The sequence below is a fragment of the Pelodiscus sinensis genome, chromosome 9 (assembly GCF_049634645.1).
Source record: "Pelodiscus sinensis isolate JC-2024 chromosome 9, ASM4963464v1, whole genome shotgun sequence".
Classification (NCBI taxonomy): domain Eukaryota; kingdom Metazoa; phylum Chordata; order Testudines; family Trionychidae; genus Pelodiscus; species Pelodiscus sinensis.
The window spans coordinates 43820324-43845770 of record NC_134719.1 but is presented as its reverse complement, the minus strand read 5'-3'; the positions used below and the strand labels follow the sequence as shown (position 1 = coordinate 43845770).

The window sequence follows — 25447 nt, the reverse complement described above, 5'->3', positions numbered from 1 at the left end:
CCCAAGAGTCTAGATTTTTCTAGATGTTAGCCATGTTTTGTGCAATTAATCTACTGACGTGTAACTGCGTGACACAAATTGGTCATTTTCTAAAAGCCAACAACTTAATGCAACTCATGTCCTCCCAATCACTTCTTTGTTTAGCTTGCTCAGTACGTTACACGTAATACACAGAGAATTTCCTGAGATACAGCTACATAACAGTGGTGGGAAAACATGGTGAAATATTCCTTGCTTCTGATCATGCCATCATTTGTGTCAAACCATGAACCTATAATCAGGACTGTCAGCCTGTTGCTTTAAATAGCCTTTTTTTTTTTACTTATTTTAATGACTAAGTTACATCTATTTGTTTTGAGAAATTCAGATGAAAAGAGCAAAGCTATTTACTTGAAAGATGCACTTGAAAAGTGAATTACAGTAAACTTCCAACAATCCGGCACCTTTAGGACCCAGGGGGTGCTGGATTATCAGATTTGCTGGACTATTGGAAGGGGGGCTATGAGGGGTCTGGAGTGGGGGGATGCCACCCCAGACCCCTCAGTCCCCCCTTCCAATAGTCCGGCTCTGCCCCAGGCGACCCCGATTCAGCCGTTGCTGGTCAGTTTCAGCAGCGGCTGAATCCGGGATGCCTGCAGCAGAGTAGCTGGAGTGCTGCCGGGATGGTCCGGTAGCGCCGACCCTTGGCGCAGCGAGACCAACCCGGCAGCACCCCAGCTGCTAAGTCAGCCGCTGCTGAAACTAATCAGCAGCTGATTCCAGGAAGCTGGAGGCAGAGCTGCTCTGCCTTGGGCTTCCTGGAGTCAGCTGCTGGTCAGTTTCAGCAGCAGCTGAATCAAGGACAGCTGGGGTGCTGCCGGGTTGGGTCCCGCAGCCCGGAAGGGCAGCACTGCAGCTGCTCTGCCCCCGGCTTCCCTGATTCAGCCGCTGGTCAGTTTTAGCAGCGGCTGAATCAGGGAAGCCGGGGGCAGAGCAGCTCCAATGGTCCGGCTGCCCGGAGCACTTCTGGGTCCCTGATGGTGCCGGACCATCAGATGCCAGGCCATTGGAGTTTTACTGTAGTTGAGATTTGTGCTTACTGCTCTTTCTGAAGTAACACATGACACACTGGATATATGGACACACTGGATCTAAGGAGAGACTGCATCAGAGTAAGTCAGATTTAAAGCAAGAGATTTAACATCAATGTTTAAATTTAAACCATTAACTGTACAATCATACAATATTTCTTACATGAGTAGTCTGTGGGGCTACTTAGAGTAAGCAATAATTGTGAAGTTAGCCTATTAAATGTCTCATTTAAAAAAAATATCTAGAGAAGATTATCAAAGCAATTTTCAAAAGTTTTACATTCACTATCAATTTCAAAACTTTCACCAAGATGATTTACAATCTGCCATCATAGAAATGCTAGCTTTAAACATTTCAAATAAGTTTCATAGCAAAATATTTTTGAATTTTAAAGACTGATCTAAGGAAAAGTATTCCTTTTAATTATTTGTATAGGCTACATAGTTTATAATTGCAAGGTTTCATCTGCAAGATGATAGGAAAATCTAGTCTCAAATATATCATAGGAATTATATTACCAAATGAAACCTCATCTGATATTCTGCTTCTGACAGAGGGCAACACCAAATGTTCCAGAGGACAGCACAAGACAATATGTAACAGATTGTTATGAATAGCCTGCCTGTCAGAATACTTTCTTCTTAAACACTGTCAGAAAGCGATTACTTGAAGAATGAGGATTTATAGGCTTCATTTTTTTATTTTAGCTAAAAAACAAGAATATTCTCATCCATTTTAATACTTTTTATTTTGGAAAGCTTTGACACTGAGTTCCATAGGTTAATTTTACATTGTATAGAAGGATTTCTTTTATGACTTAAATATTATCTTTTGGAGTGTAAGGGGACATCCAGTTAAACTAAGTCAGTGGTTCTCAAAGTGCAGTCTGTGGAACACGAGTGATGCGCAGCTTGAGCTCAGCCCTCCTACCTCTCCCACAGGGATAGAGATGGCTGGAGCAGTGCTGGCACCGGCACCAGCAAGCCATGGCTGGGATTGTATATTTCACCCTCTTCTTGCTCCCCAGGGGCTGTCACCAGCTCCCAGATGTACCTGGCCAATGACGGTAGGGCCAGGGGCAGCTGGGCTCTTGCAAACCGGGGCAGGATCAGGGGCCTGAGGCTGGGGCAGATTGCAACTGAGTAGTGCTACGGGCAGTGAAGGCAGAATTCACCCCCTCGAAGGGAGCACAGCAGGCTGGGCACCCCACACCTGCCCGTGCAGGGAACTAGTGGACGCTAGGTCTCCGCTGCAGTAGGAACTGCCGCGGTTGCGTGGGCTGCCTGAACATGGGACTTGGCTTCCAGTGGGCTCCTTCAGCATCTTTTCCGGAGACTTTTGTCTGAGCAGCAGGCAAGTAAAATTTTAGCTTGGCACAGGCTGCAGTGGCTGTGGTGCAGGGCCCCTAAGAACGTGTGCTCATGGCAATGGGCTTAAGTTCGGTCAGTCAATGTCAGATTCTCCATTGCCCCCTAGGCCGGACAAGGACAGTCCTTCCAAACAGATTTACACATACAGGTACAGACAAGTTACACATCACTCCTGACTTACCAGGTTGTCACCCTCTGACATTACCTATATACAACCCATCACCTTGCACCTGGTGGTTCAATCAAAACATGGCTATTCATTGTGCTGGACCCTGTCCTAAACCTGAGTCAGTATATACCTGTTATCTGTCAGTTTAGCAAATAGCCAGGCAGCTTGGGCGTACCTGTTTCTGGATTTTACAATTATACTTGTCTACATGCCAATGTCATAAGACACTTTCAAAAAACAGCATTAAATGCAGTTTTTCAGGCTTGAAATTAATAACCATGGAATATTAAACAACGAAACGAAACTTCATCCTGACTACTACTAAAGGTATTACTTCTTACAGAGTATATATTTAAGACAGCATTTTCATCTGCCTCTGGATTAAGAAAAGTACCTTTAACAAATACCTTACACTTACCAGTGATGCCTTCTGCCAGTAAATCAGTCATTTTGCCACATGATGACAGTAATTTAGTGGTAAAATCATCTAAGATAATTATCTAAAAAAAAACAAAATGAAGCCACATTTGCAAATACTTCAGTATCAACTACAGTTACTGCAAGACACGTTATATTTCATGTTTTTAATTTTATTTCATTGATAAGCAGCTGGAAAAGCTTGAAACTCATTTTCTTCAAACATTTCCCCTCCCATCACTCAGTTGGTTACTAAGGGGAAGGTGCGGGTGAGGAGAGGAAGGGGATTGTGCTGAGAGGAGAGGGGGGCCAGGGCAGGAGAAGAAAGGGGGAAGGCACCAAGAGTCAGGAAGAAGGAGAAACAAAGGCCAGGGGGCCAAGAGGAGATGAGGGGAAAGGGCAAGAGGAGCAGGGATTGGAGGGGGAATGGGAAGTGTTAGTGGGAGAGGGAAGGGGACAGGGTGATGCTGGGAGAGGAGAAGGGAGGGATAAGAAGAAGAAAGAGAAGAGCAGAGGAGTGGGTGCCGGGAGAAAAGGGGCTGAATGGAGGGGTGGGCATGAGGAACGCAGGGGTTGAAGAAAAGTAACGTGTGAGGGTGCAGAGGTGTGTTTATAAGAACTGGGACAGAGGGTGGTGAGGGGATGGGCACCAGGGAGGAAGAGGGAAAGAAGGAGAGGTGTTGGGAGGGCAGGAGCAGGAGGGAAGGGGAGGCACCAGGAGGGTTCTGGGGGTAAAGGGAAGGTGCAGGGGCGGGGGGGGTGAAGCAAAAGGGCAGACAAGGGGATGGATGAGAAGGGACAGGTGACAGAGGCAGGGCAGTTGGGTAGAGGGAGGTGTTAGAGGAAATGGGAGATAGAGGAGGAGTGGGCACAAAGGGGAGGGGAGGGCTGAGGGGAGTGAGAAGGGAAGGAGTCAGGACAGCATAGGAAGGTGAGGGGTGGGGTGGCAGCAGCAGGCTCCAGGGGAGCAGATGGGGGTCAGGGGATGGTGGGAGACATGGCAGAAAAGAAGGAAAAACTAAGAGGTTTATAACCTGAGGGCCACAGTAGCATACGTCCAACAAGTGCACATGACCTCAATATTGGTGCACCAGGCAAAACTCACTCCGCTCATGGATGGAAAAAAATCTTAGAGGGAACACTGCTCGGTGGAGCTGGCTTTTAAGACTGCTCCCCACTGGCTCCTGCAGAGCCACCTTCCACCCCCCCCCCCCCCCGCCACATGCTGCTGCCTCTGCCAGGTCTCAGCCACCTGTCCCTCTCCCCCACTCCACTTACTGCCACCCACAGAGGCAGGTAAGGGGGCCATGCAGGAGCCTATTTACAGGGGAAGCCAGAAAGCTGGCTTTCAAGCCAGCTCCCTGCGCGTACTGGCTCCTGTAGAGCTGTCTGCCTCTTCCCATCCCTGGCACTGCTGCCTCTGCAGAGGCAGCAGGAGGGACAGGGACAGGCATGAATACTGGCTCCCACCTCTTCCCCACAAGTAAACATGTAACCTCTGGAAAAAAAAAAAATCAGCATTTACAAAAAATGTGATAACATCCCTAGTTGAGATCAGCCCAGCTGGCCTTGCTCAACAATCCAAACTTCCATCTTGCTTGAGTTAGCTCTCATCTACAAAATTCACTACCTCAGAAGATCTGTTTGAGTCCTGCAGTGGCTGTCTTCATTGTACAATAAAACCTGTGTTATCCAGCATGCCCAAGGATTAGGGAGTGCTGGTAGCCTAAAAATTCTGGTCATCTGGGAGGGGAGGGAGAAGAGTAGGAGCCATGCGGGGGCCAGAATGTGGCCTGCTAGGGAGTGGCCACAAGCTGCAAGGGGGGGGGGGGTGGAAGGAGAGAACAGGATGCATCCTGGTAAGGAGGGGTGGAAGCCGGGGCTAGGGCTGCCAGATGGTTGAAACAAAAATACTAAGCCGCATCCCCCCCCCCCCCCCAAAAGGGAAAAATTCTGTTGGGGGGGGGGCAGGGGGAGACCAAAGCCAAGCTGCTTGCTTCCAGCTGCTATTTGCCCTTCCCCCAGGTACATGATGCACGCTCATCTGAGCAGCGGCCCAGCACTTAAAGGGCCAGTTTCCTTTTGTTTGTTTTGATTTTCCCAGCATCAGAAATTTGCATGTTCCTACAGTTTTCTGGATGCTTAAGTTCCAGATAGCGCAGGTATTACTACATTTGGTTTAGTGCAGAAAAAAAGTCTTCTTTTCAGATCAGATCAAACTGAATCATTAAGTTTCTTCTCCAGATATGCCTGGGCAATTTTTATTTTACAGATCTTTGTTCATGGTAAAACAATTGCATCACCACTATGGGATTATTTTTATTGTTTGTGTAACAAATCTCACAAGCATTAGGATTAACGCCCCCCAAAAATTCTAAATAAAAATCATAACTCTATAATGTCCCATAAGCTGTGTTCAAGTAGACATGACTAAACTTCAAGTTTTTAAATGAAGAATTTGCACCTGGCTCTAAGATCCATGTTAAATAAAGAAAACCTGAAAAGGTTTTCTAAAAATTAGATTGTGTTAACAGACTGAACAAACATAGCTTCTAATTCCCAGTTAATTAGAATTTAATGCAAAAACATCCCTAATATCATTCCTAGTAGTTCTATACTGGTCATAGGGAAGACTAGGAATGTTAAATTTAGATTAATTGGCTAATCGAGTAGTCAATGCAATTTGCATCAGCTATTCGGTTAGTTGATAAAGGCACACCCACCTCTGAAACATAGCAACACCCCATGGGCTATTGCTATACTTCCAGAGCGAAAGCTCTGCGGGGAGCACAGACCCAACGGGGGACTCAAGCAATCCCCCGCTGACCCTGTGCTCCCCGTGGCATTTCAAAGTGGCAGAGCCGCATGGAGCCCGGGGTTAATGGGGGAGTCCTCAGCTGACCCCGGGCTCCACTCGGTGCTGCCACTTTGAAATGCTGCATAGAGCCTGATGCTGGGCTGCACGTGGTGTTTCAAAACAGCAGACCCTGGGCTCCATGCAGCATTGCCACTTTGAAGCACTCCCTTGTCTTCCCTCTGCCCTTGTTGCCTCTGATAGAGACAGCAAGGGAAGGGTCGGGAGGGGAAAAGGGGCGGTGACTAGTTATTCACATCCCTAAGACAGACATGGGAATATTTTTGGCAAAGAGTCTATCAGAGCTGCCACCAGTGCAGGCCCACTGTTGACAGAGATGTTCATGTACAGAAGGCTCTAGACTGCAGCCAGCATTTTAAAAGCACCATTTTGTCTAACCCTGCTCCAAACGGATATCATTTAATTCTATTGCATGTATGTCTACACTGGAATTAAAAACCAGTATCTGGCCTGATGAGCTGTCTCTTGAGACTTGGGCCAAGAGGCTGTTTAATTATGGTGGAGATGTTCAGACACAGGTAGGAGCCCAGGCTCTAGGATTCTGCAAGGTGGAAAGGTCTCATCCCTCAGTCCAAGTCCAGATTTCTGAACCACAATTAAACAGCCTTTTACTCTGAGCCTGAGTAAGCCAGCAAAGGCCAGTTGCAGGATTTTAACTGCAGTGGAAACATACTCGCCAGTACACACCAATACTTTATATGCACCAGGATTCCCACCAGTGGTCGGTCGGTCAGAAACATCTTTCATGTTTTCCATCTACATCATGAGGAAACCAGAAGACAAATCCATTTTTCATCTACTATAGGCCATTTCATGAAACTGTGAGGACTGTCTCAGACAAGAAAATAAATATTAAGTTAGTGTACTTAATGACAGACTATTGGTTTCAGGTAACACTAATTCTCAAGTGTTACAAAAACAAAAAATGAACTACAGTAATTCCTCATTTAACATGGTAGATACATTTCAGAAAATGATCGTGTTAAGTGAAAACATGTTATGCAGGGTCAATTTTTCCATTGAAAATAATGGAAAAGGTGGGGGTTGCGTTTCAAGCGGTGGGGAATGGGGAAACCCAGCCCCTGGCCTGCAAGTTGGGTCAGAGGAGAGGGAGCAAGGCGTCCGGCGAGAGGGGGTCTCCGGGGAACAGTGCAGTGAGCAGTGAACCCTCTGCCACTTTGAAGGGAGGCGGGGAAAGCCCTGCGCAGCCACCGGTGACCGGCTGGCTGGGGAAACCATGTTATTTCCGGGACAGTCGTGTTGTTCAAAAAACGTTCCCCCAAAAAATCATGCTATCACAAAAACGTGTTAAGTGTGCATGTGTTAAGCAAGTAATAACTGTATACCTTCCATTCGTTTGTCTTCCAACAGTCATCGAATACTGATGATTTTAACTCTGTGAACAAAAAAAGTCAGTGTAAAGAACAAACACCATTACTACTTCAGTGACAGTTATGTTTATTGAATAGTCAAAAAGCACAGGATAAAATGTTCTTCTAGTGAGTCTCTAAAGGTATTATTTTTGCAACTAGTTCTCTGCTCTATTTTACAAAAAGTGCAAAACTTGATGCTGTAGTTTTCATTTGAACTAGTTTCAAAATGTACAGATCCATGTAACTAGTCCAAATGACCACCCTGATCCTGCAAATATTTAGTTACTTTCATAACTTTGTTAGTGAACAATTCCTACTGAATTCAACAACACTTCCCATGAGCCCAATGCAAGCAAAAAGACATATAGCAATTTTATACTAGGGATGCATGTGACTTATTGACTAGTTGCTTCTCCCCCACCTTATTGCCTCTATCAGAAAGAGGCGGGGGAGGGGGGAGAGGTGGAGGAAGAGGGGAGGGGTCCTGGAGGGAGCCAGCTTAAAAACTGTTTCCTTCCAGCTCCATGGGAGAGGGCAGGGGCACAGTAGCAGTGTTCCACCTTTGAAATGTACAAGTTTCCCAGCTGGAGCTCTTGCTACATTTCAAAGCAGAAGCACCCCATGGAGCTCCAGGCCAGCGGGGAATTAATTGTTGAATGCACCTTATTTCAATATGGTTTACAATGTATTTTCCTTACAGGTTTGGAGAGTGCCAAAAGCCCTAGCTAAAGAATAGGGTAGATTTAATTTAAATCAAATTGATTTAAAACATTATTAAAATCAATAGTTGGGAAGATTAGATTTAATCACGATTTTCTACATAAAAGTGCATTCAAGTGAGAGAATGGTATGGTAGATTTCAAATCAGACCTCACAACCTTTCCCCCTTTCTGCACCCCCACCTCCCTCCCAGATCCTGCACCACATCCCTATCCCATTCGCTGGCAGCCCTGTCTCACACACTGAACCCCTCATTTTGTTGTCATATTCCCATCTCTGTATCCTTTCCTCCCAACCTTAGGCATCTGCATACAGGTGTGGTCACCTCATCTCAAAAAAATATATTGGCATTGGAAAAGGTTCAGAAAAGGACAACAAAAATGATTAGGGGTTTGGAATGGGTCCCATATGAAGAGAGATTAAAAAGATATGGACTTTTCAGTTTAGCAAAGAGCAGTTTTAAGGGAGAATATGATAGAGGTCCATAAATTCATGACTGGTGTGGAAAAAGTGAATAAGGGAAAGTTATTTACTTATTCCCACAGTATAAGAACTAGAGGTCCACAATAAAATTAAATAGGCAGCAGGTTTAACACAAACAAAAGGAAGTTTTCCTTCACTCAACAACAGTCAGCCTCTGGAACGTCTTCCCAGAGGATGTTGTGATGACTAGGACTTTACCAGGCTTCAAAAAAGAGCTAGATAGATTCATGGAGGTTAGATCCATTAATGGCTATTAGCCAGGATGGGTAGGAATGATGTCCCTAGCCTTTGTCTGGAAATGGATGACAGGAGAGAGATCATGTGAGGATTACCTGTTGTATTCCCTCCCTCTGGGGCACCCGGTATTGGCCACTGCCGGCAGACAGGATACTGGCCTAGATGGACCTTTGGTCTGGCCCACTATGGTCATTCTTATGTTCTCATCCAATGAAGTGAATTGTAGTTCTCAAAAGCTTATGCTCCTATACCCTAATAAATTTGTTAGTCTTTAAAGTGTCACCCAACACCTTTTTGCTTTTCCTGAATCAGAGTAACACAGCTCTCTCGCAAACCTGTTATGAGGCACAGAACTTTGCTGTTTGAAATGGAAATCCATCAGCTTCACAAAAAAACAACAACAACAAAAAAAGACACCACCCCTCACCCAGATAGACAGACATCATTCAAAAGGGACTGAAGGTGAAAAATTCATTACAAACAGACACACTACCCTGACTACAGTGAGAAACTGTGCTACAACTCTTAAAGAAATTACAAAATCATCTGATCAGCATCCTGTACAACAATCAGGAGTGATCAAGCAAGTTCTCAAGTCTACAAAAGCAAGCCTTCTATGCAATCTTCCACATGGCTGGACTTGACTAAAATAAGCCAATTACAACACACATTTTAAAAACACAAGAACAGCCATACTAGGTGAAATGATAGGTCTTCCAACAATGGCCAATACCAGGTGTCAAAGAGGGAATGAACAGATCAGGTAATCAAGTGATTCCTCCCGTCACCCATTTCCAGCCTCTGACAAAAGCTAGGAACACCATTTCTACCCATCCTGGCTAATAAGTATTGGTGGACCTATTCTCCATAAATTGATCTAGTTATTTTTTTGAACCCTGTTAAAATCCTGGTCTTCATAACATCCTCTGGCAAAAGTTCCACAGGTTGACTGTGCATTGCACGAAGTACTTCCTTTTGTTTGTTTTAAAACTGCTACCTATTAATTTCATTTGGCAATACCTACTTCCAACATTAAGAAAATTTACTTGTTCCCCTATTTACTTTCTTCACAACAGTCATGATTTTATAGACGTCTATCATATCCTCTCTTAGTCTCCTCTTTTTCTAAGTGGGAAAGTCCCAGCCTTTTTAATCTCTTCATATGGCAACCATTCTAACCACTTAATTTGTTACCTTTTTCTGAATTTTCCAATGCTAAGAAATCTTTCTTGAGATGAGGTGACCACATCTGTACGCCGTATTCAAGATGTGGGCATACCATAGATTTATAGAGGGGCAATAAGATATTCTCTGTCTTACTTTCTATCCCTTTTTGAAGGATTCCTAACATTCCTTTTGCTTTTTTAACTGCTGCTGCACATTGGAGTGGATGTTCAGATCTCCAGTGGTAATAGCTAATTTAGTCCTCGCCATTTTGTACGTATAGTTGGGATTAAATTTTCCAATATGCATTACTTTGCATTTATCAACATTAAAATTCATTTGACATTATTGCCCTGTCACCTAGTTTTGTGAAATCCTTTTGAAGCTTTTCACTGTCTGCTTTGGTCTTAAGTATCATGAGCAGTTTACTAGGATGTTAACTATCGCTTATTTGTGTAAACATGTCAGGACAGGAAATTTTAGCAGTTAGATGTTTACACATGGGAGGAGCACCTGGGAGCCAGTGTTCAGGGAGGAGCCAGCCTTTAAGCAGCAGCTCCTACCTCCCCATCCCTGACAAAGAGGCAGCAGCACATGGGGAAGGTGGCTCTGCGGGAGCTGACAAACGCAGGGAGACTGCTTGAAAGCTGCTTCCTGCCTGTGCTGGCTCCTGCCTGCCTCCCTCATCTCCTGTACTGCTTCTTTTCTATCAGAGGCAGCAGCATGGCGGGGGCAGGCAGGCAGCTCTGGGGAGCCAGCATGCATGGGGAGCCAGCTGAAAAGCAGGCTCCCCCTGAGCACTGGTTCCTGCCTCTCCCACGTCATTAGGATTAACTGATAAACCCAGGTTTATTGGTTAATTGTGTGAACAGCTACATGCCAACACCCCTAGTTTCTAGACCAGGGACAGGCAATAATTTTTGACCAGGGGCCACTCAGAAATTTTTGAAGTGGCCAGGGGCTGCCCTGGAAGGGGCAGGGACTCAGGGAGAAGGGGTAGGGCCAGGACATTTCTTTGCTTCCCTATCCACAGACCCTGATTGGTCTGGGAGTGGGGGAGTATGCAAAGTCTTTACCTCCCCACCCCCAGAGAACAGTTACCTCTAAGTACCTGTGCCCCTGACAGTAAGAGGAGACTCTGCATGCTCCTCACGGCTGCACTCATACCCATCAGGGCCTGGGGATGGGAAGCACATGAAGTGTCTCACTTCCTGCCCAGGGCTTGGGGGTGGAGGGGAGCCCACGCAGTCTCCTCCTGCCCTGCCAGGAGTGCACAGCACTTAGAAGCACCACACACTCGTGGCAGGGTGTGACGGCGCGTTGGGGTTCCCCCGTCTCCTGCACCCCCATAATGGCACAAACAGACTCCACCAGCAAGTAGAATAGAGGGAGTTGATTGCCTCTCCAGGATACAGCACAGCACAGATGTCATCTGGTTACAGGAACTGGGGCTAAGAGGCCTCCGTGCCCCCCCTTGAGATGGGGGTGGCTGGGCCCTACAATCCCAGCCCCCCTCCCCAGCTCCTTCTCCCCTGCTTTCCCGACAGAAACTAACTAACTAACTCTCTACCAGCCCTACCCCCCAGCCAGGGGCAGCATTCCACCTTCCTTTGTTTCTCTCCTTGGGGGGTAGCTGGTCAGACAGGTTGAGACCCTTTTTGCATAATGACTCATCCCCTGTCCTGCTGGGCCGTGGTACAGACAGCAGCCAGTGGGGGTTACCACAGCCCCAGCATAGAAACCAGCAAGGTACCCCCACTACGTCTCACAGGGTGGGAGATTTCATGCGCTTTCCCCCACACCCAAGCCCTGATTGGTTTGAGGGTGTGGGGGGGGGGGGGGAGAGGAGAAGAGGAGAAGAGGCAAGGCCTCCATGGGCCATATCAACTCGCTTGGCAGGCTGGATTCAGCCTGTGGAGGCCCTTTTGCTCATCCCTGTTGTAGACTCAAATACGGGGTCATCCTACTGGATTCTATTATATACTGGCAAAAGCAGTCAGTTAGTCCTCAGCCTTAAAAATCTAACTGGCACTCTGGCAAATTCATAAATGCATCCTCTTTCAAGCTTACATAACCAGACTGGATCCAGTTGAGCTGTTGCTTTTAGATGCCACAACTTTGAAAGCACTAAGGGCACATCTAGACTATGTTTTACTTTCGGAAGATATGTAAATTTCTTCATCTGATCGCTTTCGAGAAAGTTTTTGAAAAAGTGGTCGACGCAGTTTTCGAAAAGGGTTTTCAAAAGAACCTTCTTCCTCAAAAAATTGAGCTTTGCAGGTTTTCAAAAAAGGGTTCTCCTTCCTCCCCCCCACCGAAATAATCACATCTAGACTGCTTGCTTTTTTGAAAAAACCTTTTGAAAAAGTGATCAAAGAAGACATGCACATTCGGTGGGAATTTGTATATCCTCTTTCTAAAGTAAAACTTAGATGTGCCCTAAGTAAAGAGTCCATGTTCAATATTCTGGTCTCTATTTCAGATATATAAATATCCACTATGTTTAAAACCACTCAGATGCATGTCAGACCATTTAAGAGAAAACAAAAGCCACAGTAATCCCTGCAGATTTGTTCTCTTACTAATGCTGTTGATATCCATTTGTTGCCAAAAAACAGGTCGTTTTAACTTAAATTTGTTAGTTATTAGTATGATAGGTCTTTTCGGACACTAGTGTGATAGGTACTGGTATGTTTTTATCATACTAGTAATTTTTATGAACCCTCCACTTGTTACCTTACAGTGTCCTAGAGGACCTCTGTTTCAGAAATCAGAAGGGAATTAATTCTGGAAGCTTTCTAGCATCACTCCTAAGAACGCTCAGCCCATTAATTTAAAATTAAATCTAGCATTATATATAGATCACATGGTAAAAATTAACTTATTCCTGGCAAATGTTTATTACTCTCTCAATTTTCAGTGCAACATTTGTTGTAGAAACAAAAGACAGAACTATGTAGCACTTTAAAGACTAACAAGATGATTTATTAGGCGATGAGCTTTCGTGGGCCAGACTCACTTCCACGTATTGATCGGAGGAAGATCAATGTTTTCTAAAATTTGATTTGTCAATTCACATGCGTTCACTTTTTTGATTGTATCACTTTGGTATATATGGTTGTGCCGATTTTCTTCCACATATTGATCTGAGGAAGTGGGTCTGGCCCACGAAAGCTCATCATCTAATAAACCATCTTGTTAGTCTTTAAAGTGCTACATAGTTCTGTTTTTGTTTCAGCTAGACCAGACTAACACGGCTGCATCTCTATCACATTTGTTGAAGTTTGACCAAAATACTTAAAAAAAAAAAAAAAAAAAAAAACCCAAACCCACTTGCCACTAATCTCTACATCTTCAATCCGATTATGCTCTCTCTTGCGCCAACAATAATGCCATTTGCAGGGCCCCCAGGATATTCTCCTCTCTTCCAGAGGTTTTCATCCATACTATTCCCCCATGTCTGAAACAGGCTAATACCAGCATGCCCGATTTCTCCTCCTTTCCTCACAAAAATCCATTTTCTTCTATACCCCCTTATCAATGAAAGGTCCAATCAATTCAACTTAATATGAGAGAGAGAGGGAGAGAACAGAAAATAGTAGAGGAGAAGTAGTTCTAAAGATTAGACTGTATGCAAGCCAAATATCAAGTACATAATCTCATAGCTACATATTCAAAATAGAGAGTTTAAACTAGTTACCACTCAAAGATCTTGGGTTCACTGGAGAGTTCATTCCAAATGTCTGCCAAATAGATACAGCAGCAGTCAAAAATTTCACTAGATATACACGTAATGTATAGAATGTAAATACAGCACTTATTTGGCCATATGAGCCAAAAAAGACTTTACTCCTACATTAGATTTCTGCCAACAAAAGGTATGCCATTTTAATTAAATTGCTTTTGCATATCTACACTAAGCTCCTTGTATCCACAGAGTGCATCCACACTATCAGCTTTTGCACTGACAAAGCAGTGCACTGTAAATAGCTATTCCATTCTACAACTGATTGTAGGATGCTTTGGGAAGGGTTAGCAATGTTTCATGGGGCAGGTAGAGCATCACATGATTCAGGTTTCTCAATCCCGGCCCTAGTCTCCACTAGGAGTTCGCTGAATTTAGCTGCTCAATGTAGATTTTCTAAACAAGGAGTCCACACTACCATTCCATCAACTTTAATGGCCCCTAAAGTCTATTTTGGTACTCCTACTTTTCATAAAGAATAATGCTAAGTCAACCCTGCATGGTCTACTTTATGGTAGTCAGGACACAGCATTGCTAAAGTTGATGTTCTTGGTCTTCAGGAAGCATTCCATAGTACCCTGCTGTGACTGCTCTAGCCAGGACTCACATCTTTACTGCTCTCCAGGGCTGTGTCTAGACTGGCAAGTTTTTCCACAAAAATCAAATGATTTTGCGGAAAAACTTGCCAGCTGTCTACACCGGCCGCTTGAATTTCCGCAAGAACACTGATGATCTCATGTAAGATCGTCAGTGTTCTTGCGGAAATACTGTGCTGCTCCCATTTGGGAAAAAGCCCTCTTGCACAAATAGCACTGTACTGTTTTCTGCAAAAAAGCCCTGATCGTGAAAATGGCGATTGGGGCTTTTTTGCAGAAAAGCGCATCTAGATTGGCCACGGACGCTTTTCCACAAAAAGTGCTTTTGCGGAAAAGCATCCTGCCAATCTAGACATGCTTTTCCAAAAATGCTTAATGGAAAACTTTTCCGTTAAGCATTTTCGGAAAATCATGCCAGTGTAGACATAGCCCAGGTGAAAAGAAAGGCCCCTGGAAAGTTTGAATTGCCTTTCCTGTGCGGACAGTGCCATAAGCACCCCTCAGAAAAGGGAGCCCATCTGAGCAGCACATCTGATCATGAGTTCAAGTTTCATAAGCTCCAGTTCCCAGTGGAGAAACACTTTGACTGCTTCAAAGCCTCATTTTCCTGTTTGTTTGGGGGCCCTCCAATACCTTGCCATCTTCCACACAAGACAGAATTTCTGATGTTTTACTTTTCCACCAGCACTTTCATTACTGAAGAGGCTGCATCTACTGTATGCAGCCTCATTTTCTCAGAATGGAGATTTTCCTTCTCCTTGGAAAGCAACAGTACCCGCCTCAGCTGAAGCTCAGAATGAAGGAGGATTTTTGCCATTTTCACTGATTCTCACAAGCCTCCAAATAGCAAAAGAAGTGTTACATCTCTTGATATATTCACTTGGCTGCTGCTTTGGAAAAGCTTCAGACAGCACTGAAGACAGACTTGAGGCGGCCACATTACATAGGTATATGTAGGGGCTTACCAAATTCATAGCCACAAAAAACACAGACTGAAATCTGATCTTGTGTGCTATTACCCTTAGGGATGTGCATGACTACTTGACTATTGGCTAAGCATTTGCTTATTGGATGGTCAAGTAGTCGCTTCTCCCCCTGCCCTCTCCCGCCTTGCTGCCTCTAATGGAGCCCAGGGTCTGTTCTATGAAGTGCTGCTGCTTTGAAATGCCATGGGGAGCCTCATCATCATCAGCCATGGGCTCAACACCCGTTGGTGTCCGATGCCTCCTAATATTTCCTTCCATCTTTCCCTGTCCAGTGCGGAGTGGCTTAGTTTCTGTAGACTAGCTCCGCACCAATCTACTATATCATCTACCCATTCTCTGTGGGGTCTGCCTCTCCTATTCGGACCATCCATTATACCACATACCAGGGTCTTAACTTTTCACTCATCTTTTATTCTGCAGTTATGCCCAAATAGCTGTAACTTCCATTGTATAACCTTCTGCAGTAAGTTCTTTCGACTTTATCTTCCTATATAATTCCTCATTGGTGACCTTCTGCATCCATCCTTTTCTCAGGATCTTTCTATAACAACTCCTCTCAAACGCCAATATCCTTATCTTCAAATCTTTTGTTATCACCCATGTCTCACATCCATACAACAGGCAGCTAAATACACGTTTAAGATGCTCAGCTTCATTCCTAAGATAATTGCTTTACTTTTCCAGATCTTATCCATTGCCTTCAAACTCGCTCTTGCTTCCACTATTCTAGTCATTATGATTTAGACTGTAAGAAGGAAATAAGTCATGTTGCTCCCCAAATACGTGAGCTTCTCTAGTTCGATCCCAGCTACACGGATCTTCCTTCTTATTGCCTTCTCTCCAGATACCATTATCTTTGTTTTATCAATATTCATAATCAGTTCATACCACTTCCCTTTCTCATTTAGCACCGGCACTGTTCACACTAGCTTCTCTTCACCTTCCTCGATAACTGACATTGACTATTCGATTAGCCAGTTAAACTTAATTAACACCCCCTAATTACCCTGAAGTATACAAATTTCATGGGTGAGACCAGCATTTCTCAAACTGCGGGTCACAAACTGGGTGTTGGCTGACTTCAGAGCTGGATGGCTGGAGAGCAGAAGCTGCTCTGAGGGCCCAACTGTGCAGAGAGAGTAGATATACCTTCATAACTGGACTCCTGCCAGCAACTGCCGCTCTCCAGCTCTGAAAGCAGTGCCACCACCAGTAGCAGTCTAAAAGTAAGGGTAGAAGTATCATAACATCCACCCTAACCCAAAACTCCTTTATGGGCCAGGACCCTTAAGATTACAGGCAGTCCCCGGGTTACGTACAAGTTAGGGACTGTAGGTTTGTTCTTAAGTTGAATCTGTATGTAAGTTGGAACTGGCGTCCAGATTCAGCCGCTGCTGAAACTGACCGCCAGTTCTGACTTACATACAGATTCAACTTAAGAACCCCAAGCTTCCCCAAGTCAGCTGCTGCTGAAACTGATCAGCGCTGATTCCAGGAAGCCTGGGGCAGAGCAACTTTGCCTCGGGCTTCCTGTAGTCAGCGCTGGTCAGTTTCAGCAGCAGCTGACTTGGGGACACCTGGGGCAGAGCAGGCGTCCTGAAACTGACCAGCAGCGGCTGAATCAGGACCTGGGGCAGAGCAGCTGGGGTGCTGCCGGGTTGGTCCAGTAGTGCCCAGAGCGGCGCTGCAGGACCAATCGGCAGCGCCCCAGCTGCTCTGCTCCAGGGTCCAAAACAAAAGCCTGGTCTGCTGGGGGGGGGGCACACTAGCCGTCCCCCCCCAGCAGACCAGGGACACCGGGAGCAGAGCCGCAGCGGCAGCGGGGTGCCGCGCCTCTGAGGCTTTGCTCTGGCAAAGTCTCAGAGGCACGGGACCCCCCGCGGCTGCGGCTTCAGTCCTGGTGCCTGTGGTCTGCTGGGGACGGTCCCCAGCAGACCACAGGCACAGGGACTGAAGCGGCAGCAGCGGCGGTTCCCCGCACTTCTGAGGCTTTGCTCTGGCAAAGCCTCAGAAGCGCGGGAACCCGCCCGGTGCCCCTGGTCTGCTGGAGACGGTCTCCAGCAGACCAGGGGCACCAGAACAGCTTACGAACGGGGCTCTCTCGCCCCAGAGCTCGCAGGTAGCAATCCGCTACCTCGATCTCCGGGGCGAGAAAGCCCCGTTCGTAAGTGCAGATCCGACATAAGTCGGATCCGCGTAAGTCGGGGACTGCCTGTACAGCACTGTAAAATTTCAGTTTTAAATGGCTGAAATCATGAAATTTATTATTTTTAAAACCATGTAGTGTGAAATTGATCACTAGACCATGCATTTGTTAGGCCCCTATATACAGGTAAGATTACTTTCAAAACCATAAAGGCTAGAAACTTAGCTTTCCTCTTGCAACAAAGGAAAGGTTACATTGAGTAGAATGGCTTAATTCCCTTGCATTTTCCAGGAAAGTTTTCCATCCATCAGTGGAGGAAAACAAAACAAGGGAATGCTTGAGTTCTGGGTGACACTCAATTTTCAGTCTCTACATATTTCCACAATAGTGACTCTACCAGTGTTGCCAGATTTGACAGTCACCAGTAATAAATGCTGTTCCCCCTCCCCCTTGTTTCACATTTTATGAAATCTACATCCATTTATGCTGTCATATGCAGCACAATCTTTCTTAAAAATTACCTAATTTATTACTAGATTCTATTTTCCTACATAGATTGTTACTAGTATCAAGTTTCCAAAAGAAACAGTTTCTTGCCATTTCAACCAGAAAGGCCACTGTCTCAATGACTTAATTACCTGCATCCTACTCCAGAAGCCTTTCAAATCTGCACTTGAAAGGGAATCCTCTGAACTGTCATTCATGCTAAGATTCGACACTCTACCTGTAGCGCTCAAAGACACCAACTACCTTACCCATTACAAAGATAGCTTCCCCAATTATCACCTCTAATACCATTAGCTCACAGACATTTACCTTCCTCTCCTCCCCCCCCCACATCCCCCTTCTGTTCTGAAATGTGATTTGTCCTTGTCATATGTGTTCACTTTTTTTAATTGTATCCTTTGGTATATATGGTTGTGACTATTTTCTTCCACTATTTAATCTGAGGAAGTGGGTCTGGCCCACGAAAGATCATCTAATAAACCACCTTGTTAAAGTGCTACATAGTCCTGTATTTTTCTTTTGGAAACAAAATGTTTGCGACAATACAAAAAAGTAGTATGAGACTATTTACCAGACCATTTTTTTTTCTGTAACAGACTAACTCAACTACCCCCCACCGACCACAGAAGGGAGAAGAGTAGAAAATCCTGTGCTTAGAACAATATTAATGTTGCAGTTTCCATAGCAGAACTATTTCCTTGACATTCCAATGAAAACTGATGATCGGGACAAAAGCTAAACTAATTAAACTAGTGCAAATTGGAGCACAGAAGAACACCACTTGTCAGTGCAAGTCAGTGGCACTTCCCAGCATCTGAAGTCACCTGGTCTCGTTGTACGTTTATTTCCGTACATAAGTGATCAACAAGACAGCCCAGGCTCGTGAAGGTAGGACCCGATGTGGGGAAAAAAAAAAGACATCACTGAAATCGAGACAGATCTTCCACAAAACATGGCCACTCGCTCAGCCCGTGCCCTCGCTGCCCGGGGACCCTGGCTCAGCGGGGGCTTCAGAGCCTCCAAAGCACTAGGGAGAAGCAGCCGCCGCCCAGGCCCGGTGGGACCAGCGGCCGTTTCCCGTTCAGTGAAGCAAAGTCCGTCTCCCCGGAGCAACCAACGCTTGCCCCCTGCTTCTCCGCGGGCCCCGGGAGCGCAGAGGGGAACGCGGGCTGCGGGGCCCACGGAGGAAGGCCCCAAAGAAGTAAGGGCAGGGCCCCAGCCCGGGCTCCCCTCAGTGGGGCAGGCGGGCTCGGCGCAGCCGCACAGCGCGGGGCCCTACCATAGGGCCGGGTCAGCCCGCCCCTGAGGAGAAGGCGCGGCGGGGGCCCGCGGGCAGGGCAGGGAACACGCGTAGCCCGGACTTACTCTGCCACACCAGGCTCTTGAGACCCCGCTCCCCGGACGCTGCGCCAACCGCCGCCGGCGCCATCTTGCTTCCCCACTCCACCTCACTCATACGCCATCGCCATGCCGCCTACGTCATCCCGTCCGCACTCGGCAACCCGAGGTCTCGCTTTTCTCACGGAGCCCCGCCCCCCCAGGGCCGTGATGTTACCGGCTTTCTCGCGCGGTCGCAGGGGCGCGTGCCTGTGTGAAGCGGCCGCTGGCGAAACTCGCGTGTGGCAGGCGGGCAGCCCTCTAGGTGCGACCAGCGCCAGCTGCAACCGCCGCCGCCGGAGGACGCCTTGTCTGACCGCGTCAAGGCAGCTGGGGAGGCGAAGTCCCTCTGGGCGCCGCAATCAGCACTTGCTCCCGCCGCTCCGCGCCCGCTCGGCTGGGCAGCCTTCTGACCTCTGCTTCTCCTGGCTACACCGCAATGGCTAGAGGCGCCCAGGGAGGGGTGATACCGCACAGCACTCCAGGGCTCCAAGGCAGTGGTGGGCATCCTGGGCTAGGGATGTAAGGGACTAGTTGACTATCGGATAAACATTAGCATAGTGGATAGTCGACTTGTCCCTCGACTAGTCACTTCCCCCCCCCCCCCTTGCTGCCTCTATCAGAGGCAGCAGGGGGGGGGGAGCAGGTGTAAGCTTAAAAGCTGGTTCCCCCCAGCACCATCTCTGGAGTAGGGGGAACCAGATACAAGCCCGGAATCAGCTGATTCCCAGCTTGCACCTGACAGGCTGCACCTCTACTTTTTAAATGTGTTAAGAGCCTCCTGGCTCTTACCACATTTAAAAATCAGAAGTTTCACAGGGGGAACCCAGTGCAAGTTTGGACAACTGACTCCCAGCTCATGCCGAGGCCCCCCACTGCGCTCCTGTCTTTTTAATGTACTAAGAGCCTGCTGGCTCTTAATACATTTTAAAGGGCAAAGCTGGTGCAAGGTTAGCTCCTGGGGCCAGTCACTAACCCTACTGTGGCTCCCCTGCTTATTGACTAGTGAATGGAAAATCCATCAATTAGTCGATTAAACTAAATGTATCATCCCTAATCTGGAGCCCAAGGACCACATGCAGCCCATCTGGGTTCTACATGCACTGCACTGTAGCTCAAAATAAGATACACAATTTGCACAGCTCAAACTGCATATCTTATTTTGAAATAGCTTATTTTGTAATTTGGTGCTATCTACACAGTGCCAAATTTCGAAATAAGCTGCTATTCTGAAACATCCCTTACTCTTTATGGAACAGGGACATTGGAATAGTGAGTGTAAAATAATGGGCTTGCTGTTAAGATGCAGGATAACTATTTTGGGATACTCTTGTATCCTGAAATAGCATTGCAGTGTAGATGTAGCCTTAGTAGGCTTACAGGCAAGATGGCAGAGCCTCATCACTTATGGCCACTCCCTTGTTGATACAGCTGGCCCCAGTAGACACTTGGCAGGATAACTTTCCCTTGCAGGTTTGCTGCTCTAGTGGCCACTTTTAGTATAATGCCTCTCCATACAGCAGCCTCATCCTTTTCATGGTATGGAAAACAGTCCTTTTTCCAGATCTTTCAATTACCTTGGCACAACCAATACCTGACCTTGCTTTAAGTTAGGAGAAGAGGAAGCTAAATACCAAATGTGGTGGCATTAGCTTTTACCATTTAAGAGGAGTTCTTGAACAAATGGACTTGCAGAAAGGCAGTCACACTCTAAAATGTAGAATAGTAATAGAGATGTAGCCATGTTAGTCTGGTCTTGCTGAAACTAAAGACAGGACTATGCAACACTTTAAAGACTAATAGGATGGTTTATTAGGTGATGAGCTTCGTGGGCCAGACCCACTTCCTCAGATCAAATTGTGAAAGAAAATTGGCACAACCATATATACCAAAGGGATACAATCAAAAAAAGTGAACACATAAAATTGACAAATCAGATTTTAGAACAGAAGAGGGGTGGGGGGGAGGTTAGTGTCTATGAGATAAAGATATTAGGGGTGATAATTGGGGAAGCTACCTTTGTAATGGGTAAGATAATTAGCATCTTTGTTAAGGCCCATTGGTAAAGTGTCAAATTTAAGCATGAATGATAGTTCTGAGGCTTCCCTTTGTAGTCTAGTGTTTGCAGTTTTTTTGAAGCAGGATGCATGTAATAAGGTCATTGAGACAATGCCCAGTCTGGTTGAAATGGCAAGAAACTGTTGTTTCTTTGTGAAATTGTCTAATTTCTGTGTTGTGTGCATTGATTCTTGGCGAAGTGACTGAGAAGTTTGTCCAATATACTAAAATATGTATATAGATAGCTTAATCAGATAAATTGCTATAGATTTCTACACAGCATATTCTTTGCCACAGTGAAATATGCAAGATACGGGCAGACTTTTAACAAAGAATTGAATATCACTAACTATAATAATAATCTGGAGACAAGAACATTCAAACTGAAAGTAATTTCTACTTCAGTGTGCACTGTACAAAAAAGAATTAGAAAGATGCTTCCTCAAATTATTAATTCTAGTATAACATTTTCAAATAATATGTAGTGAACTTTAACTAGTAAGACTAAATTCCAATGTAAGTAGTTCACTTGGGCTATCTGTTGCATAGGTGCAATACAAAAATCACAACTGTGTAGCAGAGGAAAGAACAAAACACAGTCTGCCCATGTAGCATTTCTGGGCATTTGAGGTTGGATGCAATGTTTTCACTGAATATTCATTTCAGCTGTTTATAGGCCAGCCTGATTGGGAAGGAGGAGCTACAGCCAAATATTTCTTTTCACTGTCTCAAAGTCTAGTCTTGTACTGTAGTCAGCTGATTGCTGCTCTTTATGGGGTATGTGACTGATCACATCCAGACACAAAGCATGGAATAAAAGTTTGGCCAACAAGATGTCCAGTGTAAAAGGGAAATTTTTGGTATTTAGTGGATTTATCCTCATCAATCTTGAAATGGTGAGTTCAATTTTGTTAAACATTTTTACATGTCCTTTTTAAAAATAAACCAAAAGCGACATATTTATAAGATGTTTATTCTTATTGTTTACTATTATATTTTGGTAAATATTATATTGTTACTTTTTCCTGGACTCTTAACAGATCCACAGGTGGAACACTACATTCTTACATTTCAAGAACACAGTCTTAAAGTCTGTCAATAACTGCAAACTTTCCCTTGTGAATCAATAGCCAGATTCATAAAGGATAATGAAATAGTAATATGAGCTGCATACCGATGTTAAATCCCATCAGTAACAGTCTTTTCAATTCACCTTACTACTCCATATATTTTTGCATATTAAATAAACTGAATATATAAGTAAAATTGCACCTTAATATGCAATGATCACAAAATACAGTTTTACAGAAGTCATTACTGCTAAAAGTTAGATGTTCTCCCTTTTCCCAAAATAATTTTTTAATTTGTGATTCTAATGTTCTATATCTTTATTTTCAGATTGTTTCAGCTAACACAGGTAAAGTCTTTAAAAGGTATTTTTACCATTTTATTTTTAAATAGACACTAAAGGCACATAGAAATTCCTGATAACTAATTCAAATTGATTTTTAAATTCTAGTAAGTTGGCAAACAAAAATTCATTCTTAAATAAACTGAAATCAGATTCAGCAAATGTAAAGGAACATGTTTCTTCATATAAAATATTTATTTAAAAACTTGTTTTGAAAAATAGTTACCTGTACTACTATACATTTGCATGAACTTTCTTTGTGTAAACATGTCTAAGGTCATACTTAATTTGCATTGAATAGTACCTTCTCAGCCTATAGCCATTATCTACACAGTTTATTCAATGTTTACATGCTTTTCTATGATATTTTGTCCCTCTTAAAATAGCAAACTTTTTGTTACATTTTTATCTTTAATTTTTAAAATCATACGCAATTTCCATCTTCAATCTTGTGGGTTTTGTGCACCCAGAACTTCTGTTCACTGCAGTGTGAGTTTTGGCTGAGCAAGGAATGAAGGATTGGGCTCTTACAAGTCATCCATTTTGTATACATTGTGGCAGTACATATTAATATATATAACAATATTCTAGAGTCTTAACCATTACATATTACTATACATTTACTACAATATTTGGACAGTTACTTCTGCAGTCAGCATAGTTAGAGATTTTACAAATCGCAGGCCTGATCATGCAAGCTCTTCGTGTGTGGAACTTACATTTATGTCCAAGTAGTTTCCATGCACAGAATGGTAAAGGATTAGGCATACACTTGCAAGATTATTAAATCCATATGTAAACAATAGTAGTGCTGCCAAAATCATATGTTAAAAAATCACAAGGTAGTGATCTAAAAAATATGAGATTAAAAAAAAAACCCACCACAAAACGTTGCCTTCTTTTTATTTGCCTTCTGTTTTTTAAGCCATAGGGTATACATGAGTCACACTTTCATCTTTTATTCTGCAACCATGAGAACTAGAAACTATTTTTTAAATTAAAGAGATTTTCAAGAATTCAGAAAATTCCAGTAGGCCAGGCTTTAGTAAAATAGCAATGGTGATGAGCCTGGCAATATTATCATGAAAATTGGTGACACTGCAAAACAATATCGTGTATAATTAATGGGTGACAGAAATAAGCAAAGAAAATTATTTCAGCTATAGTTTAATGCAAAATTTATTTTTCAAAGGGGATTACGTAGTTTGGTTATTCTTGAGGCCCCTTCAAGAGGCCTGAATTCCACAGAAAAGTGCTGAAAATCTACCCTCTGAAACTCAGGCTATTTAAACATTTCAAAAAGTTTTGTCCAACGAGTTTGACATTTAGTGTGTTTCAGCTTTGAAAGACTAAAATTACTGTGGTATTTTTGTAGGTTTCTCTGTATCCATATATAATGTGACATCAAGAAACATTTATCTCAGATGGTCCAAGTTTTCAGGAGCCTTTTCCTACAGAATCATAGCGACCCCCGTCAACACAGTAGGCCACTCTTTGTTGGCAAATTTCAATGATGTTCCTGTTGTCGGTATTCTTACTTCACTAACTCCCAACACAGTTCACAATGTAAAAGTGGAAGCCATTGATAAGAATGGAATTATCCTGGCGGAAGCACAGACTATGCAATTAACAGGTTAGTATGGCATGGGTTGCTAAGCAAGATTTCCATTAACTTCAGTAGGGCCAAGATTTCACCCTCCATATATTATTTTACTTTTAGAGCTGAAGCTTACTCATATTGAAGTCCATGGACGTTTCCCCATTCATTTTTAGAGGAAGCATGTTCAACTCTCTCTCTCAATTGTGTGTGTATGCACGCATCCCTTGTGGCAATGCTCACCTAATCACAACTTTCAAAATCAGCCACCTTGTTTTTAACTGGAGAACACAAAAGTGAAGTCATATACATGTGAACAACTGACTTTTTATTTCCATTTATAATCTTATTCTTTACAGTTTGTCAGCCTTAGACATAAGAAGAACCTAGATAGACAGTGTTCCCTTTTCCCTGTTTCATAACTGATATTTAGGGTTTTTTAAATCAATCATTTTAAATTTATTTTAAAAAATTTTAACTGAAAAACTAAATTATGTTTGTTTCTTTTAAGCAAATTTTCATCTTATTGAGGAAATTACTAAAATTAAATTCATGGTCATGGTTACCCTGAAAATTATTCCCCACCTGGTTACCTCAGTCATGGAAGAAATGGCATACTATTTTAAAGTTCTTTAATGCAGTTCTGAAATAATGTATTATGGATCTACTCCTGCTAGTCCCCGGGTCACGTGACTCCATTTTACTTGAATACGAATTCCCTATGTGGAAGTTTTGCAAGATTGGTCCCCAATTAAGGGTGAAAGCCTGCTGTCGTTACTCAGTCAGACTCCCATAGATTGAATTTAAATTTTAAATTGCACAGTATTTTTTTAAATGTAGAATAAAGGGTGGGATTGAGGTGTATGGGTTTTTTGGGTTTTTTTTGTAATTTTTACAGATGGAAGAAAAAGGGAAATGGCTAATGCTAAATAAAAAAATCTTTGGGCCTAATAGAATAGATCTATAATTCAAGATAAGGATATTAAAATGCAGTTATCTGGCTAATCATATAGTCGATACAGTTTGTACTGAGGGTACGTCCAGGAGCCAACTCCAGCTTGGAATGAGCAGTCCTGGCTCCTGCGGACTCTGGAGCCAAACTGCTGGGCTCTTACTACATTTAAAATGCAGAGCAGCAGCAATCA

General features: G+C 44.1%; 2 protein-coding genes across 10 annotated transcripts in view; one reads left to right on the top strand and one right to left on the bottom strand.

The window, feature by feature from the left end:
• STXBP3 (syntaxin binding protein 3) overlaps positions 1-19321 on the bottom strand; it is an 86674-nt gene extending 67353 nt beyond the window's left edge. For 2 of the 3 annotated variants that reach the window (XM_025189409.2, XM_025189408.2), the window contains exons 1-3: positions 19225-19315; positions 7249-7298; positions 3029-3110 (exon numbers count right to left, since the gene is read on the bottom strand). In XM_025189409.2, coding sequence (XP_025045194.1) covers positions 3029-3110; positions 7249-7298; positions 19225-19315 — 223 coding nt within the window. Of the gene's footprint in view, positions 1-3028; positions 3111-7248; positions 7299-13579; positions 13623-19224 lie in introns of all 3 variants that reach the window. The other variant, XM_025189410.2, reaches the window with a different exon arrangement.
• FNDC7 (fibronectin type III domain containing 7) overlaps positions 18665-25447 on the top strand; it is a 30748-nt gene continuing 23965 nt past the window's right edge. For 3 of the 7 annotated variants that reach the window (XM_075936656.1, XM_025189404.2, XM_006132608.4), the window contains exons 1-3: positions 19338-22190; positions 22693-22711; positions 24081-24338. In XM_075936656.1, coding sequence (XP_075792771.1) covers positions 22128-22190; positions 22693-22711; positions 24081-24338 — 340 coding nt within the window. In that variant the 5' untranslated portion in view covers positions 19338-22127. Of the gene's footprint in view, positions 18748-19337; positions 22191-22692; positions 22728-24080; positions 24339-25447 lie in introns of those variants that run through there. The other 4 variants (XM_075936655.1, XM_075936658.1, XM_075936659.1 and 1 more) reach the window with 4 other exon arrangements.